The sequence below is a fragment of the Camelus bactrianus genome, chromosome X, assembly GCF_048773025.1.
Source record: "Camelus bactrianus isolate YW-2024 breed Bactrian camel chromosome X, ASM4877302v1, whole genome shotgun sequence".
Classification (NCBI taxonomy): Eukaryota; Metazoa; Chordata; class Mammalia; order Artiodactyla; family Camelidae; genus Camelus; species Camelus bactrianus.
The window spans coordinates 74,192,348-74,209,466 of record NC_133575.1 but is presented as its reverse complement, the minus strand read 5'-3'; the positions used below and the strand labels follow the sequence as shown (position 1 = coordinate 74,209,466).

General features: G+C 33.0%; 1 protein-coding gene across 4 annotated transcripts in view; it reads right to left on the bottom strand.

Moving 5' to 3' along the window:
• Positions 1 to 2,461: 2,461 nt before the first annotated feature.
• The window catches only part of PCDH11X (protocadherin 11 X-linked), a 594,276-nt gene continuing 579,618 nt past the window's right edge, over positions 2,462 to 17,119 (bottom strand). For 3 of the 4 annotated variants that reach the window (XM_010952652.3, XM_045515025.2, XM_010952653.3), the window contains one exon: positions 2,462 to 7,316. In XM_010952652.3, the coding sequence (XP_010950954.1) occupies positions 6,706 to 7,316 (611 nt within the window). In that variant the 3' untranslated portion in view covers positions 2,462 to 6,705. The remainder of the gene's footprint in view (positions 7,317 to 17,119) is intronic. The other variant, XM_045515026.2, reaches the window with a different exon arrangement.

Below are 17,119 nucleotides of genomic sequence, written 5' to 3'. Positions count from 1 at the left end.
CCAAGGGCAAAATACCAATATATATTTTCTATTATCTCACAGATATCCAAGATAATATGTCAACAGGTACTTGGGTATACGAGACTCTAAATACAAAAGTGTGATCCAGGCTAGAGATGAACATTTCAGAGTCATCAGTACGTGGAGCTCACCCAGGAGGCCAGCCAAAATTGCCTCATTAGAACAAAAGACATTCTTATCTCTCAGGAAATTACAAGGATTTCAGGAGTCTTGTGTCAGGAGCTGGGGTCAGAGAACTAATATAAAAGCAAAGGTGTTCCTAGTGTTTGTATCATTCAGGAATTTACAAGGGTTTTAGGATCTTTGTGCCAGGAATGAGGGGCAGATATGAATATATATATTTCTTATTATCTTAGCCAAGATTCTTGAAATATTCATCATTAGTGGAACATCGCCACAGCACTCACTTCTTATTTAGTAGATGTGGAAAGGGAAACACAGTTACTTATTGTTTTCTACTAAAACATCAGTCAAAATTGCCCTACTAGAAACTGAAAAATTAAAACAAAATGTTAAGGTAATAATCTTTGTGAAAAGTGAAAATTTGGGAAAGGGCATACCCTCAATTGTCCCATGGACTTAAAGACCATGGAGGAAATGAGGGGATGTTCTGAGCCTGAGAGCACCAAACACTTGAAAAATTGTGGGTCTCTGATTCAATGGTGAAGAGTGAAACCCAAGCAGAAAGTAAGATGATGTGTGTACCCTAACTGTGTAGGTTAAATGATGTACTATCAGGTACACCTGCTAAAATGGGATGAAACTAGCATTTTACCTCTGTGGTCTTCAGCCCAGTCTAATCAAGAGAAAAACACCAGACAAATCCCAACTGAAGGACAGCTTACAAAATACCACACCAGTATTCCTCAAAACTGTCAAGGTCATCATTAACAAGGAAAGTCTGGGAAATTGTTACAGTCTAGAGGAGCCTGAAGAGATGTGACTACTAAATGTAACAGAGAATTCTGGATGGGATCCTAGGACAGAAAAGGGACATTAGCAAGACTCAGGAAATCTGAATAAACTATGGACTTTAGTTGATAATAATGTATCAGTATTGGCTCATTAATTGTATCAAATATGCCATGTTAATAATAGGATTGGGAGATGCGTATTTGGGAACTGGATTATCTTTGTAATTTGTAAATCTAAAATTCTTCAAAATATTTATGAAGGCAATGTACTGCGATTAGACACCTGAGTTATGTAAATTGCTGACAGGATTAAGCTTCCATTTATGTTTTTTTTTTTTTGTCTTTGACCTCTGTCTTCCCCCAATTAACTTTAGAATATTTTGATAAACAAGAAAGGAATTTAGCCTGTGCACAGGTTAAATTTCTGCTGTCTTTATGCAGCTGTAGCTCCTCAGATACTTGAAATGGCTATGGAATTTGGAACCCAAATTACAGAAATTAAACTCGGTACCTACTTGCCTACTTCACAATTGTGTTTTAGGAGTACCAAGTTCAATAATAGTTTTAATCAAACTAAATATTAGCTCACTAATTTTTCTACTTGTTGAAATATTACAGATTTTCAACATTCTTTTCTAATAGGGCATTTTTTTCCCCAATTCACAGAGTATGCATTCATCATAGTCACTTTTTCAGGTTTTTAGAGATCTTACCAAGGTTATTAGGACAATGTTGATCTGTAACCTGGTGATTCCTAATCTGCACTTTATGGTTTTTTTTCCAAATGGCTGGAATCAGGCTGAGCAATCACGCAGATTAACCTAATACACATTATATTGTATTTCTTCTAAAATTCCAGTCTCCTTTGGCCAGAGATTACTTTTTTGCTTGATTTCAATGTTTGTTTGTAATCCTTCGTCAGCTAATCATTGCTGAGAATGAGTAAATTAATATCACAATTATTGAAAGGTGAGAAAAGAAAGAAGACAAAAAGCCCTAGATTATGTGCTCTATAACTCTTAATCAAACTTCCGGACTAATAAAAATGCCAAATGCAATTGAGTATTTCCTGATCCTGTGTAAGGAGGGTTCCATGACCTGGGATTCTCTCCATTTAGCCAAAGTGAAAGTGAAGCCAGGAGTGAAGTTATTTTGTTCCACAAATATTCTCAACGTTTTCCAGAAACTGACTTCACTTGGATCCTCAAGGGTTGTGTAGAGAAATTCTTGGGCAGCTTTTACATTAAATGAGACCACGGGCTTGTTTGGAAATAAATAAATATCTCTTAAGTTTGTCATGGAAGACGCAAAAAAATAGTGTTCTAAAATGCTACAATACTTCTCATCAGTTTTGAAAAGTGGGTGAAATGATGTTCATTCCAAAGAATTATATTGAAGGGACTATTGGAGTAAACAAAAAAAGTGATCTAACTCATTGAAATATATCACCAAAAAAGGTGTATTTCAAAAACAATTTAAAATGAAATAAACCTTTGAGTTTTGCATTAACACACACAATAAATATGTATCGTTATTTCTCATAGCTTTATTAATTCCTTTATTAATGAATAAGAAAGCATGCAATACAGAATCTGATATCGAACAATTAATACACGTTTGCCACTGGACTACATACTGCCATCCTGGGCCGTACAATAACCAACCTTCTCACTTCCAAAGCATGGCGAGAGCTGCTTTGGGACACTGTTCACATTCAGATGCTGTATGATGTCACAGAGGAGGAATCTTCTCAAAATACAAACATAAATACATAGTTCATAAAATTCCAAGTATTTTAAGCAGGGATAGCATAAATTTCACACATTTTATTCATAAAATAGCACATACAATCACTAAACAATTGCCTTCATTTTTTTTCATTTGTGCACACACATTTTTCTGAGTGGCCTTTTCATCGCTACTTCTACAGATGTCCACTTGCACTGCTTTTAAAAATCATATTTACTGAAAATACACGGATGGTTAGTGTAAGAAAGCTACAATGAATGAATATTTTAAGGCCTCTGCATAAAATTGCTCTGGTGTGGTAATTGGCATGTTAGCGTAAAAAGGTTGTTGCTCAAATATAGTTCTCTTGCTCTCGTGTTTTCCAGGACAGTTGTGCTAGTTGGAAATAGCCAAAATAGTGTCTAATGATTGCGAGAAAAAAATGTTTATCTAAATAAATATAAGTTGGGTTTGGAACAAATATGAGAGAAGAAAGACAAGAAATGATAACCACAGTGGAAAATATACATCAGAAGAGTGTAAAAACAGAATCGCTTAAACAAATAGACATTTCATAAATGTGGAATAGGAGATATATGCACATTCAACTTTACTATAAACCACAAGAAAACTAATGCTGAAACACACATGTGGGTAAAACTTAATTTTCCCATGACTGACAGTGTGTGAAACATTTTCTTTGCGTGTGACATGGTTACATTTTAAGGATTGCAGAATTTGTGATTTTTTTAGTCTATTTTTTCTCCGTTTTAATGAAAGTGTGTGACAAATATTAGTTTGAGAAGGCAGAGGCTCTTCGTAACTGTCACCAATACACAATAGCACTAGTCATTTAACAACCATTTTTTCTAACCAAATTTACACTACCAAAACTAAAATGTTAAGTAATTAAATGAGACTACACAAAATGTACTCTCTAAATTTATTACATTGTTTGTACCATATGTAAGTTTGTTTTTAATACACTGACACAGTATTAGCTAAAACTTGAAGATAAAGTTCAAGGAAAAAATGTGTATGCACTTAGCATATAAGATACAGTGTTTGAATACATACTTACAAATGTGGTATATTAACATTATAACTAGTAAATTAATAATCACGTGTAATTGAACATGGCCACAAAATAGAACAACCAGTCTGACTGAATGTATCATTATCATACTTGTCTTTCAATTCAAAGTTTTTATTTCTGACTAAATCAAATCTTAGTTTTTCAAGGGAAATATTTTTGGTTGATTGATTGTAAAATAAGACTGTTTGTAGTTCTGGGACTAAATGTTTTGCACATCATAAAAGCCACCTGTGAGTTTTGTCAATCTACAGCTCTGTCCATCCATTCAAAGAAAGAATTTGCAATGTGATGAGAAAGCTCTCATCGGATCTGAAACCTTGGAAGTTACAAGTTGCCAAGGCCAGACCTAGTGGAAGCTTAGGAAGAGAATGCACAGGGGAGAATTACTGGGCTCACACCCCTTGCCTCTTTGGCTGCCCTGAGCCTGCTTCCATTCAAAGCCTCTCTGGTACAAACCCAGAAGAGGGTGCCCAGTCATTTAAAATTCTAAACACAATCTAAGTCTGACTATATCATCAGAGTTAGAAAGGGCAATAAAAGCATATTTGTTCATTCCTATAGCTCTAGGAAAGGTATCAAAACTTCACAAATTTTTACAGATGAGGACTTAAGAGCCACCCTTACCACAATAAATCACACCACTATCAGAAAAAAAAAAATCCCAAACATTGAACTTTGGTTTCTATTTTGATTTTCATTAACACAGATAGTAACTATTCATACTACTGACATATTATTTAATAGTCTTTCAGTTTTATCTTCTTTTTTATTTATTTCTTTTTGAGTGTGTAGATCTTAACTAATAATGTAGAGAAGAAAATGGAAATAATTAAAATGGAAGAAAAAAAATTCTCACGTTATCTTTGCAAGTTTTTAAAGAAAAAAAAAAAGTTCTAAAATCTACTGGAAGCACTGATTTTGTCATTCTGGGTTTCTTTATCTTCCCCAGGTCTAAAATCTTCATCATCAACCATAGCAACAATAATATCAACATGTATACGTTGTCATATTTCAACAAACTTTCCAACATCATCAATCCTTCAGGATTCACATGCATTTGGAATACCACTGTGCTCCAAATCCCTTTGAACATTAACAAACACAAAGGAGAAATAAAAAATCAGTAACACTAATTAATTTGAAATTTCAGTAATTAAACTCTAGTAGTTAAAAGTTAAGAAGTTCTACACACCAAATCAGACATGATTTAAAGAGCTTCACAATGGGAACAATATATTCTCCAAACGCTACGTAATCTGCTGGGCACATGAAGAGAAGCTTTCTCAACATTCAGTGGAAACCTTCAGCAATGAAATTATACATTTACCACAGTTTATAATACAACATTTACACACAGTTTAATCATAAATTACATATCTTCAAGTTACACATTACAAAGTCTACATCTAATTTAATCGAGAAGAAAGTCACTCCCCACCCCAACACCCCAACTAAAACATCAATTGTCTCTTGGTTTAGTGTAATACTGAAACAAGACATTTTCTCAGTTTTGCTATGGAGGAAAATTAAGTTGATGGTGTTTCCGTAACTTGATAAAATGTGCACATAGAATATCACGGCCAGTTAAGAGGACAAAAAAAAAAAAAAAAAAAAGGAAAATAAAGAACAAACAACAGAAGGAAACTAATGTTCCCTAGGAATACTCAGGTATTCTTTGCTTAGAATGACATATTTTGTTTCATATATGAGATTTCGTTGGGTTTTTTTTTTCGTGTGTGTGTGTGTGTTATTGGGGTATTTCTTATCCACCCCAAGAGGCAGTCATGAACCTCATTTCTCCCTCTGCACATCTCCTTAAAATTCTATACTGTAACACATTTGATGTAAATTTATAATTGCGTCTTTTGAAAAGTTCCTTCCTGACTTTCATCTTGTTATCAGTGGTTTGCTTCAGTAGGTTGAGCTAGAATGACAAAAATCCCTTAGTCATAGATTTAGCATGTGGTTTTATCTACAATTATATTTATTTGAATTAGGTGTTGAATACATCCACTTTTTTGTGGTTTTCTAGGCTGCTATATACAGATTTCAGAACATAAAGACCCAATTAATAGTGGAATATAGGCTTAGGATGACAAATAACATGATTTCTGATGCACTTTAACCTACAAAGGTAAATTTAACAAAAAACAAAGAAAGAGGCCCTTTTTAGCAAATAATTGCCTAATTTGGGCACAGTTATTGCACTTTAGTGTCTCGAACTCTACTAAAGAGTAGAGAAATAGGTTATAGACATAAATCTGTACAGTTTTTATATATCTTTACTGAAAATGTATATACAAATTATATCCACAATATATTCTTAAAATAAAGGTAGAAAACATAAAAAAACAGGGACCAAAAATATCACAGATATTTACACTCCCTACTGTGCATTTTTGTAGAAAAATTAGTAACAGAAAAGTAGAGACAAACAACAAACAAATATCAAACACAAAGACAAACAAAAATGCTAACATACTTGTATCTTCTAATGTTGTCTAAGCAAAAGTTTAGATAGAATAAAAATACTCCTGGAAAATCAGATATTTGCTAGCTTTCCATTAGCTACGTACTGGGTCCACAAAAATGAGAATGGAAAAAAATCAGTAATATTGCACATGTTGGTAAAAATAAATGAAAAATTACAGTGCATCAGAAATAATATATACTATATATTCATATCTGTCATGATAAGCCTTTCTGTACAAAGGGGTGTGACTTTTTTTCAATTTCTTTTCTTTTTAAATACACATTCTGAATTAATCAAATTGTGAATTCATTTTTAAGTTTTGACTAAGGGTCTAGCTCTAGACTTGATTCTGGTATCTGTTTCTATTTACACAGCTATTTACAAACCTAACAATTTGAAGTATTCACTGAAATTGGATCTTAAACTGTGATTATATACATCTGGTTGGAAAACGTGAAGGAGCCGGTTTAGCTTTATAAGGGATGTTCTTCCATAATGGGGGAATCATCCCTAGAGGGTCTAGCCTGTTGGCCTGGAGTGAAGGTGGTCAAGGGAATGACTTTAATTGAGTCATCACTAGGATGAAGTCTTTCAGACATGGTGTAAAACTGAGATCTTGTACTACCTTGCCCTCCCTGATCAAGAGCAAGCAGTCCATCAGGTCCACCACCTTGCCCCCAACTTTGCTGCAAGCCCATTGGTGGTTGTGCAGGGCCGCGATGGAGGGCGGCGGCCTGTGCCAGGGGAGGGCTGTGGCGAAGAGCAGTAGCCTGTGCTAGAGGTGGACTGTGGTGGAGAGCAGAGGTCTGTGCTGGTGGAGGGCTATGGCACAGGGCGATAGCCTGGGTCACAGGAGGGCTGTGGCACAGAGCAACGGTCTGTGTCACCGAAGGATTGCGCCGGCGAAGAGAGGTCTGCGTCAGTGGCGGGCTGTGGCAGAGAGCGGAGGCCTGGGCCTGTGAAGGGCTGGGAGGGGTCAGAGAAGCTGGCATCCAGCAGGCATCAGAGTGGCCCAAGATGAGACATTCTTGAGTGCAGTTGTCAGAGGCCTCTTCCACAGTTGGTTGAACAGTTATTTCTGCAGCTGTTCGGGTGGGAAGCAAAAGATACAATTTATATTGCAAAGGCATCTTTTGATTGGCTACTTAAAATAAATCATGTTGTTACAGGAACATTGAATAATCTGTCTAAATGCATCAGAGATTTCCAATATTTTCACAACTGGTACTTGATTTGTCAAGAAATAATTTCTCCAGTAACATAAATAATTGGGAGTGGGTGGATGGCATTTCATTTTTATAATTAGGAAACTTTGGCCTAGTGTCTCAAATGCAGATATTTTAAATTGTGTTTGTGACTGTAAATGGAAACTACAGTCATTGATCTGCACACACAAGTCAGTTGAAATATGGCTCCTAACACGAAGAGAGGACATGAGTGAAATGAACGGAAAAACCAGTCACAGACACATGTGATGAACTAACCAATTATAGTTAACCATTTGGATAAGAATCTAATTAATTAATCTGAGCATAAATCTAAGAATAAGTTAGGTTAATTTGGAAACATAGTTTATTGAACTCTAAGATATGCCTTCTCGTTTCAAAAATATAGCTATAATTATCTCGAAGACAATTGATTTCTCTATTCCTCATTTTCTGAAAGCATGACAAATCAGAGGTTAGCAGCATAAGAAATTACAGATCCAAACTACTTAGCTTTAAAGTATAGTACTTTTTAAAGCTCCTTTATGAGGTTTATGTAAAGTTTTCAAATGCCAATAGGTATCAAATATCAGTAAGTACACTCTACAAAGACTGGCGAAGTAACGATAGAGTAGCTGTATCAATAGAAAAGTTGACTTTAGAGCAAGGAATGTTATTAGCTATAATGAATGATATTACATCATGATTTAAAAAAGATCATTTCTCTGAGAAGACATAACAATCCTAAAAGTTAAAAATAGAAATTCATGTCCCTATAAATCTTCAGCAGGATATAGAATCTAGGTATTGCTGATACCCTATCACACTTAAAACCAAAGAATAGGATATATCAGAAGTGACTCTCATTAAGACTAATTTTCTCCATTAGGTAACTATTTATTTTTCTTCCTGAGAAGTCACTTTAAAAATGTTCCTATGAGATTAACATTTAAAATATTCTATATTTTTGCACATTTATATTAGAGAAATATTTGGGAAGGTAGAGTTTCATGTATTTTGGGTGATATTAAGTCATAAAAGCATGATGGAAATAATATGAACACACACATAACTATACTTTAAAACAAAATTTAATTTCTCTGCCATCAGAAAACCAACTGATCGGCAGCCTTAAATTTTACAACAAAAGAATATGTCACAATTTCAATGTTGAGTTATTTGCCTCATTATGAGGAGAATATAGATAGTCATTTTCACTGAAAGATATGATTTATAGACATTCCTTTTTTAACAGCTTTGTTGAGATAAAATTCACATACCATAAAATTCATGCATTTAAGGTGAATAATTCAATAGTTTTTTAATATATTCACAGAGTTGTGCAACTATCGTAACAATCAATTTTGGGACATCCTTATCACTCCGAAAGAAAGCTGGTACCCATTAGCAGTCACTGGCCAAACTCCACAGTTCTAAGCAACCATTAATCTACCTTTAGCGTCTACAGATTTGCCTATTGTAGACATGTAATAGAAATGGAATCCTTTAAATGGAGTCTTTTGTGACTGGCCTGTTGCCTTTAGCATCATGTTTTTAAGGGTCATCCATGTTGTAGCATGTATCAGTACTCCAATTCTTTTTTTTATTGTTCAAGATTATACCATATTTTATTTATCCATTCATCTGTTGATGGACATTTGGGTTGTTTCTCTTTTTTGGCTGTCATGAGTAATGCTGTTATGAACATTTTGTAAAAGTTTTTGTGTAGACACAGTTATTCATTTCTCTTGGGAATGTACCTATGTATGCAGTTGCTGAGTCATATGGCAACACTATGTTTAACTTTTGAGGACTTGCCAAACTGTTCTCCAAATTGGCTGCACAATTTTACATTAGCACCAGAAATACATGAAGATTCCAATTCCTCTAATCACTTCCTGCAAAAATTCAGCTTGGATTCTACAGATTTTGATAGGAATTGTGTTGAATCTGAAGGTGAATTTATGAAGTATTATACTTCAACAGTATTAAGTCTTCCAATCTTTGAACATAAGATGTCTTTCCACTCATTTATATCTTTACTTTCTTTAAATAGTTATTTCAGATTTTTCAGAATACAAGCCTTGTGCTTCTTTTGTTGAATTTGCTCCTAGTATTTTATTCCATTTTATTCCATTGCAAATGGAATTTTTTTTAAATTTATTTTTTGGAATGTTTATTGCTAAACTACAGAAATATGCTTGATTTTTATGTATTGCTCTTAAAGCCTGTAACACTGCTGAGCTTGATTATTAGTTTTAATAGGTTTTTAGTGGGTTTCTTAAGATTTTCTATATACAAAATCATATTATCTGTGTATACAGGTAGTTTTGCTTCTTTCTTTGCAATACGAAAATTTTTCTTATGTTTTTCTTGTCTAATTGTTCTGGCTAAAACCTCCAGCATAATGTTTAATAGCAGCGGTGAAAGCAGGTATCCTGTATCTTGTTCCTAATCTTAAGGAAAACAGAGTATTTCACCATTAAAGTAGTTTTTCATTTCTCTTGTGATTTCTTCTTTGACCAATTGATTATTTATGTGTGTGGTTTTATTTTCCCGTACTTGTTAATTTTCCAAATTTCTTTCTGTTAATTTATTTCTAATTTCTTTCCATTGTGGTCAGAGAATATACCCTGTATGAATACAATTCTTTCAATTTACTGAGGCTTGCTTTATGGCCTAGCGTATATTCTACCCTGTAGAAAGCTGCATATGCTCTTGAGGAGAATATGTATTCTGTTCTCATTGGAAGGAGTGTTAGGTCTACTTGATTCTGAGTACTGCTGTCCCTCTTTATCTGTAGTAACATTTTTATTTTAAAGTTTTTTAAAATTTAAATAAGTCTGATAATAGTGTAGTCACTATCTTTATCATGATTTCTCTTTGCACATTTTCTTCAGTAGACTTATGTAGTTGCCCTTAATATTATTGATACCATTTAATTAGCTTAACAGTTTCCCAAATAGATAGTAAAAGTGCAGATTAACTCAGAGCAAATTCAAAATAATATGCATTGCAAATTAGTGGAGTTCAAATTAATTACACTTAAACTAACATTCTCTGAGGGCTTCTGTAACTCATTAATAATATTTAACTTTGAAGGAATGAATATTTTTCCTAGGGAAATATAGTATCCTCACATAGTTCCAAAATAGTCTTCTATAGGGAAAATATGATGTAGTCATATTGTTGACCATTTTATCACATTGAAAAGGCAACTTGAACTAAAGTTATGATTCAAGTGATCGCCAAAAGTTCTGCCAATATACACACCAATTGCGTATACCAGGAAAATGGAATATACAGCAGAGTAATAAAAATACCTATCTACAAAGAATATATTGCAGAAAAGACAATATCTCTCTTTGGAAAGTACTTACAAGAGGACTGTTACCATCTGCAGTTGTTGAGAAGGAGTGAGGAAAAATGACAGTATATTGAAATATATTTTTAGCACAATGAAATGAAAATCACTGTTTTGTCTCAGACAGAAAATATACTCTTATGAAGTTAAATAAATTCATTTGGATAATCTTTTCCTTCATTCTAAATGCTTACACTTATTTGACCTTTAAATTGCTTTTGAGAACTATCTATTAACTCATATTTATTTAATTGGCTGATATATGTGTTTCAAGAAATAGAGGAACAAATTCTAGTCTTTCAAAATTCAGATAACAAGTTCATAGATGTGATTAAATGTGCCCTGGTGATGCTCCCTATCATTCTCTAACCTTTATCAATTTGAGGACAAATGCATATTTTATAGACATTTTCCTTAGTGCTATTCCAAAACTAAATTGAATGTTCATTATACAGAAATCTCCAGTCAAACTGTTCCATTTAATGTATTTGTTAATCTCTGATAGCAAATTTCACATGATAGAGGTCTTATACAGATCATTTGATTATAGTTCAAAGCTGAACTCTCATGAAAAAGAATAAGATATTGTTGTAAATTTGCTTTGATCTTTCTTTCTCTTGCTCTTTCAGTAGTTTCCCAACTGCATAACTGAAATGTTTTAGGGGAATATCAGATTGTAATTGATACATTTATTTCAGCGAAAAAGAATTTATTGACCTGAATTGTTCATCATTTGATCTTCCCAAGCTAGTAACTGGGAAATTTATGGCTTGCCTAATGGGTTGATAGTAAAGAGTTTGGTTTAATGTGGTCCAAATGCGTAGCAAAGGTATTTGAAACATTCAGTCCAGATTTTCACTTTTTATTTAGAGTTTTGTGTGACTTAAAGTTTCACCTATATTTTTGAAAATAATCTGTTGCAAATTGATAGCTTCAATCTATTGATGTAAGAGAACTTGCCAGAGTAGCAAAAGGATATGCTAGAGACAAGAATCATAAGAAGAGTGATTCTGTTTTCATCTGACATCTCTCCAATATCCACAGAGATTTGTTGGAAACTCATTGAGCAAAGTGACCATCACCAAGGAAATAATTTCAGACATACATGAGTAAGCAAACATCTGGAAATTGGTGGTGCTGGAAAGCTTACTATGAAAATATCATTAGAGTTGGCTACCTTATAGCTACAAATATAGCTATACTTTATGTTAATACATTATTTATTCTATGCCAAACTTTTAATCAATCCACAGTTTCAAAATTATATTTTAGTTTCAATTTTTAGTCTCCTCAGAGTTTTATTCCTATATAACTTAAAGTCTAAAATAAGTTACCTAGCTTAACAAAGAGCAGGTTTTAAGTTAAGCAAATTTTCAATATTAACAATCTAGGATTGCATTTAGAGTAAACTGATAAAAGAAGCTAAAAGAAGCAAAATTCTCACACAATGAAGCAAACTGTCTATAATTACACAGACATTTTTCATATTTCAAAACACTGCACATACTTGAACACATGGCTCATGATATCAACCACCATCAAACAACGAGAAGTGACTTTCATTTGCTATAGCATTTCTGATTAATCAACAAGGGTGGTAGTTTTTATATTATCAGGTTTTTGGGACCTCAGCAAAATGATGATGAAAACAACCTTACACTGGTTCAGTTAATAATACCCAGTAAGAAATGTCTTCCTTTTCCCTTTAAAAGTAGTATTTGGTGAAAATAGCAGTTCAGGTCTGGTGTAAGAAGAAAATCCTCTGAATTATCACAGCAATCAAAAATAATCCCATGGATAATATAACTGAATACATTTTACTTCATATCTATCTGCAATACTTTGAATGAATTAAAACTGATTTGTTAATGTGAATCAATATACTTTAATAAAATAATCTGTGATATCTTTCATTTCCAAATTCTGTGACATATTCTGTATCATGTGACTGTAAAATATTTTAAACACCCAGATCTATCCAGAAGTAAGACAGAATGCATATAAATACCAAACTGTTAGTTACTTTATTCTTTTGTATTTTATCATATTATTGAAATAGTGTACACATACTTGAAGAGGCAATGACATTTTGGTGCAAAACATTATCATGCTAGGAGTGTTGTGATGCAAAGTGTACTCCAAAAAGCATTATTTGTATTTGGCTTTTGAAAACGGAAAGGAAAACATTTTCTTTTTTTCCAGGGGGTTAGAGGATTATGTTTTATTATTCCTTGGAAGTTTGATTTATAGCCTGAACTTGGTACCTACTGCAGTCCAAAGCAGAACAAGGCCATTGCCTTGGTAGGACTTTTAATTTTTTTAGTTTAATGAAGAATCTATCAGACTTATAGATTCTCCTTTTGGAAGGTGGAAAAAGTGCCTTTTGGTCTATGGCCATAGACACTATGAAAAACCCATACAGAATTATTAATGCCCAGTAAATGTAGCCAGTGCCGTTCATCCACTGATTTTCACCCATTTGTGCTAATGAAGTGGGTTTGGTGATAACTATTGCTATTCTATAAAGCAAGAAGCCTGTGTTTATTTAGACTGGGAAAACTGGGACACAGCTGCCTTGTGCAAGAACTCATTTGGCAAAATCTTCACACTTCTGTTTTAACCCTTTTTTGGAATGTATCTTACAAAAAATAGAAATTATTCTCTCCATTTAAAAATTAGCAATGCTACCATTATAAACTTGCCCTATTATAAATTCTGGGAGTTTCTTGCAAGCACGTTAGGTTCTTCAAATAATGAGTTATTTTAGAATATTGAATAATTAATAATAAATGCTGTCCAGTTTATTTATTAGCAAAGGCTATTACCGTAAACATGTTAACACATGTTATTTCAGAAACTCATAAGTGACTATTGACATAAAATCATTCATGATATTTTAGTGATTTGGGAGGGGAAATATTTGTTTATAAATTCGGTATTTGTTACTTATTCAAGAACTATATTTTGCAAAAGCAAGAGCTAATGTTAGTGAGTAAAGAGATATATAATCGATTAATTGATATTTTAAAATGTAATTGATAATTTTTAAAATACGCCATTTCAATATGCCTTTCAACACAATCTACAATATTGGTATCTTTGACATAAAGAGTAGGAAGTACAAGAAAAAAATATATTCAAAGATACGCAAAAAGTACCATTTCTGCCTATTAAAGAAAACAAACAAATCCTAAGTCTGTCATATGCAATACAATGAAATATTGCTAAAAGATATACATAGAAAGAAAACTCAGATATCTAAATTGCTTTGACATTCTATTTAAATAATTTCATTTTTATAAAATAGATTTTTGTATTGAAAATATACACAACATATACAACAGAGAAAGTATGTGCTATTACTATCATTGTTGCTCACTATTTGTGATCTGGAGAAGAGAAAGGATTTCTTCTAAGGATGGTCTTTGAATAGGGTAAGAGTAAGGATAAACAGTGGTGACACCGGATATTCCCACTGCTGGGATCACCTCTAGATTACTCTGGGTTAGAATCTGGAAATGTCAAAATATATAACGAAACAAATGTGAAAACATTTATTCTAAAGTAATTTGAGTAAATTGATTCAAATGTGAGTGAAGTCATGAAAACTTTCTCTGGTGGCAACTCTTACTCCTGTTACAGTGTTTATGAACTATTTTCTGTAAGATAGGTGGGTATGAATTAACCATTTGGGATTAAGTATTACATATTATTTGAATGCAATTTTCAATGAATTCTGGTTTACCTCAGCCAAACGTTATGTATCTGAGCATTTATTCAGTGTTTTGTGTTTTAATTAGTTTTAATTAGTCAAACTCCTTATGTTCCTCGTGTCAATATGCTAACTGCCTTTGAGCAAGAGCAAAAGAAATGGTTGCTTTTCCTTTTTGAAGCAGAGGATGCCTGGTACTTGCTTTTTGATTTGTGCTTATATTGACTTGCATATACTTTAGAGGCAGGTCATTGAAAAAATAATGCTTTATATAATTTTAAATTAGTAATGCAAGTATATTTTAATTGGTCAAGAGATAAAACTAATTGCTTGCTTTTATTAGTGCAGATATCATTACTGTCAACGTCACATGAAGATTTTTCTTTCAAATTGTCTTTTAGAAATGGCAAGTGGTGCTCCAGTTGTATTAGGCATATTATAGATTCAATATGCTATCTGAAGTTTTGTAATGAGGAGGCATTAGAATGTCTGTACAGATGTAAGATGGACAAGCAATGAATCAAGTTTAGTCTAATGAGCCATAACTTTGATGTTTGCATGGCAGACAACTTGTATTTGAATTACTCTGTACAGTATTTCAAAGGCAAATGTATGTATCATAGAAAACAGAGAGAGAATTATGGATATAGTCTTCATTTAAACAATACTCTTTCTTCACCGCAAACTAAAGTTTTAATGAATGATATAGATAAATAAATGGTGATAATATAATAGACTAATCATATTTTTTCCTTACAAAATGGCTGAAGAATGGGAGGAAACATGAGATTCCTTAAAATGCATTTGATCCAAATATATGTATGTAATTTATGAATGATTGCCAATTTACTCCATTTAAGAGGGAGAGAAGGTAAATACGGTACGGGTTGCATTAACAAAGTAAAAGACCGTGTATGTGTGCACGCGCACACACACGCAAAGATTGGGAGGATGTGATTCCATGTGGCCATAGAAGAGAGAGCACAGTATTCACAGAGGGCTGGAGATGATAGAAATAAGTGAAGAAATGGAGAGTGATAGATACAGGGAGATTTGAAGTGAGCTAGTGTGAATAGTCCCTTGGACAGTTGATTGTACCCTCAAGTGAAGAAAAGGTCTCCTGAGGCAGTTCTCTATCAATTAAGGGAAAAGGACCTAAAACGATCCCTGATAAATGGACACAGAAATAGATGAAACATGTGCATTGCATATAGGCTGGTTGATTACAATAGGATACAAGGTTAACATTTCATGAATTAAGCAGAATACTTCTTTCAATGCATTTTTTTCCTGTATTTGTTTTTCCTTACTATTAACATGTATCCTCCTTCCCAAATATAGATTTTATTGTGCATCCATACATACACAACTTCAGTACAATTTGCTACATACCCATCGTGAACTTTCTTTTACTAAGAAAAGGAGAAAGGATTAACTTCCTATTCTTATTCTATTGTTAACTCATTAGATTTTCTAGAGATTCAATTGCAGGTCAGCTGTAAGGATGGACCTGCCTTTACTCACTACAGCAACACACCAGGTCCATGATATGGCCTTTACTCTTACCACCAGAAGCTAAGGCAAAATTGATATCAGAGAGAAACATATTTGATGAAAACTGTCCTGATAATTAGATAAAGAAAATTTGAAAGATATTAATTAATTTATAATTTAAATCAAATATTTAAAGTGTCTATATTTTTCTCTTTATCACTTTTCCAGGCAGACTGAGCAGTGACTCAATAATAATCATGCTATTACATCCTGCAGGCACATTACAAGAAAAACATTATAATGTTACTGTAGTTAATACAAATATAATAGTTAACAGAAAGCATTCCAAGATCATGTTCTTAGATTCAACCCAAAGGATTTTAAAGAGTACTTCTTAACTAGGGTTGCCAGATTTGACAAATAAAACTACAAGATGCCCAGGAAAATTTGAATTTCATATAAACTACAAGTAATTTGTTAGTGTAAATATGCCTCATGCAATATTTAGGCGTACTTATACTTAAAAAATGTTGTTTATCTGAAATCCAAATTTATCTGGACATCCTGGATTTTATCTGGCAGTCCTATTCTAGATACGAGGCTCTAATTTATCCATGAGTTTTCTGTAAGAGCACAATAACCAGAAACAACAATGGTAATTTATTTTCTTTCAATCATATGTTAAAAAGATAACTGAAAATAACTCCTGTGTGTGCATAGCAGGTAAAGATTTTAAAGGATAAGCTTATGATATATTTCTTATACACATACTAACATTATAAACCATACACTTTGTGGAGAAGGAGATTTATCGTCTTAATATTTAAATCCCAGGTCCTGACACTCTCTTTTTTTTAACTTATTAAATTGGACCAGCCCCCTTCCCTATTCTCAGGAAAATTCTGTTCATTTTTTCAGAGAATATATTATATCATTTTGGCAAAGACATATTGAGTAATTAATATTTATTTGGTTCTAATATTTCTGATACTGATGGTGGTTAGACCATATAGAAAAATTTTGGTAACTTTGTTGCTTTTCATTTTGTGATCCAATCTACGTTAGCTTATGTTTTAAAAAAGAGATGTTTAAGGAAGTATATTCAGTTATTC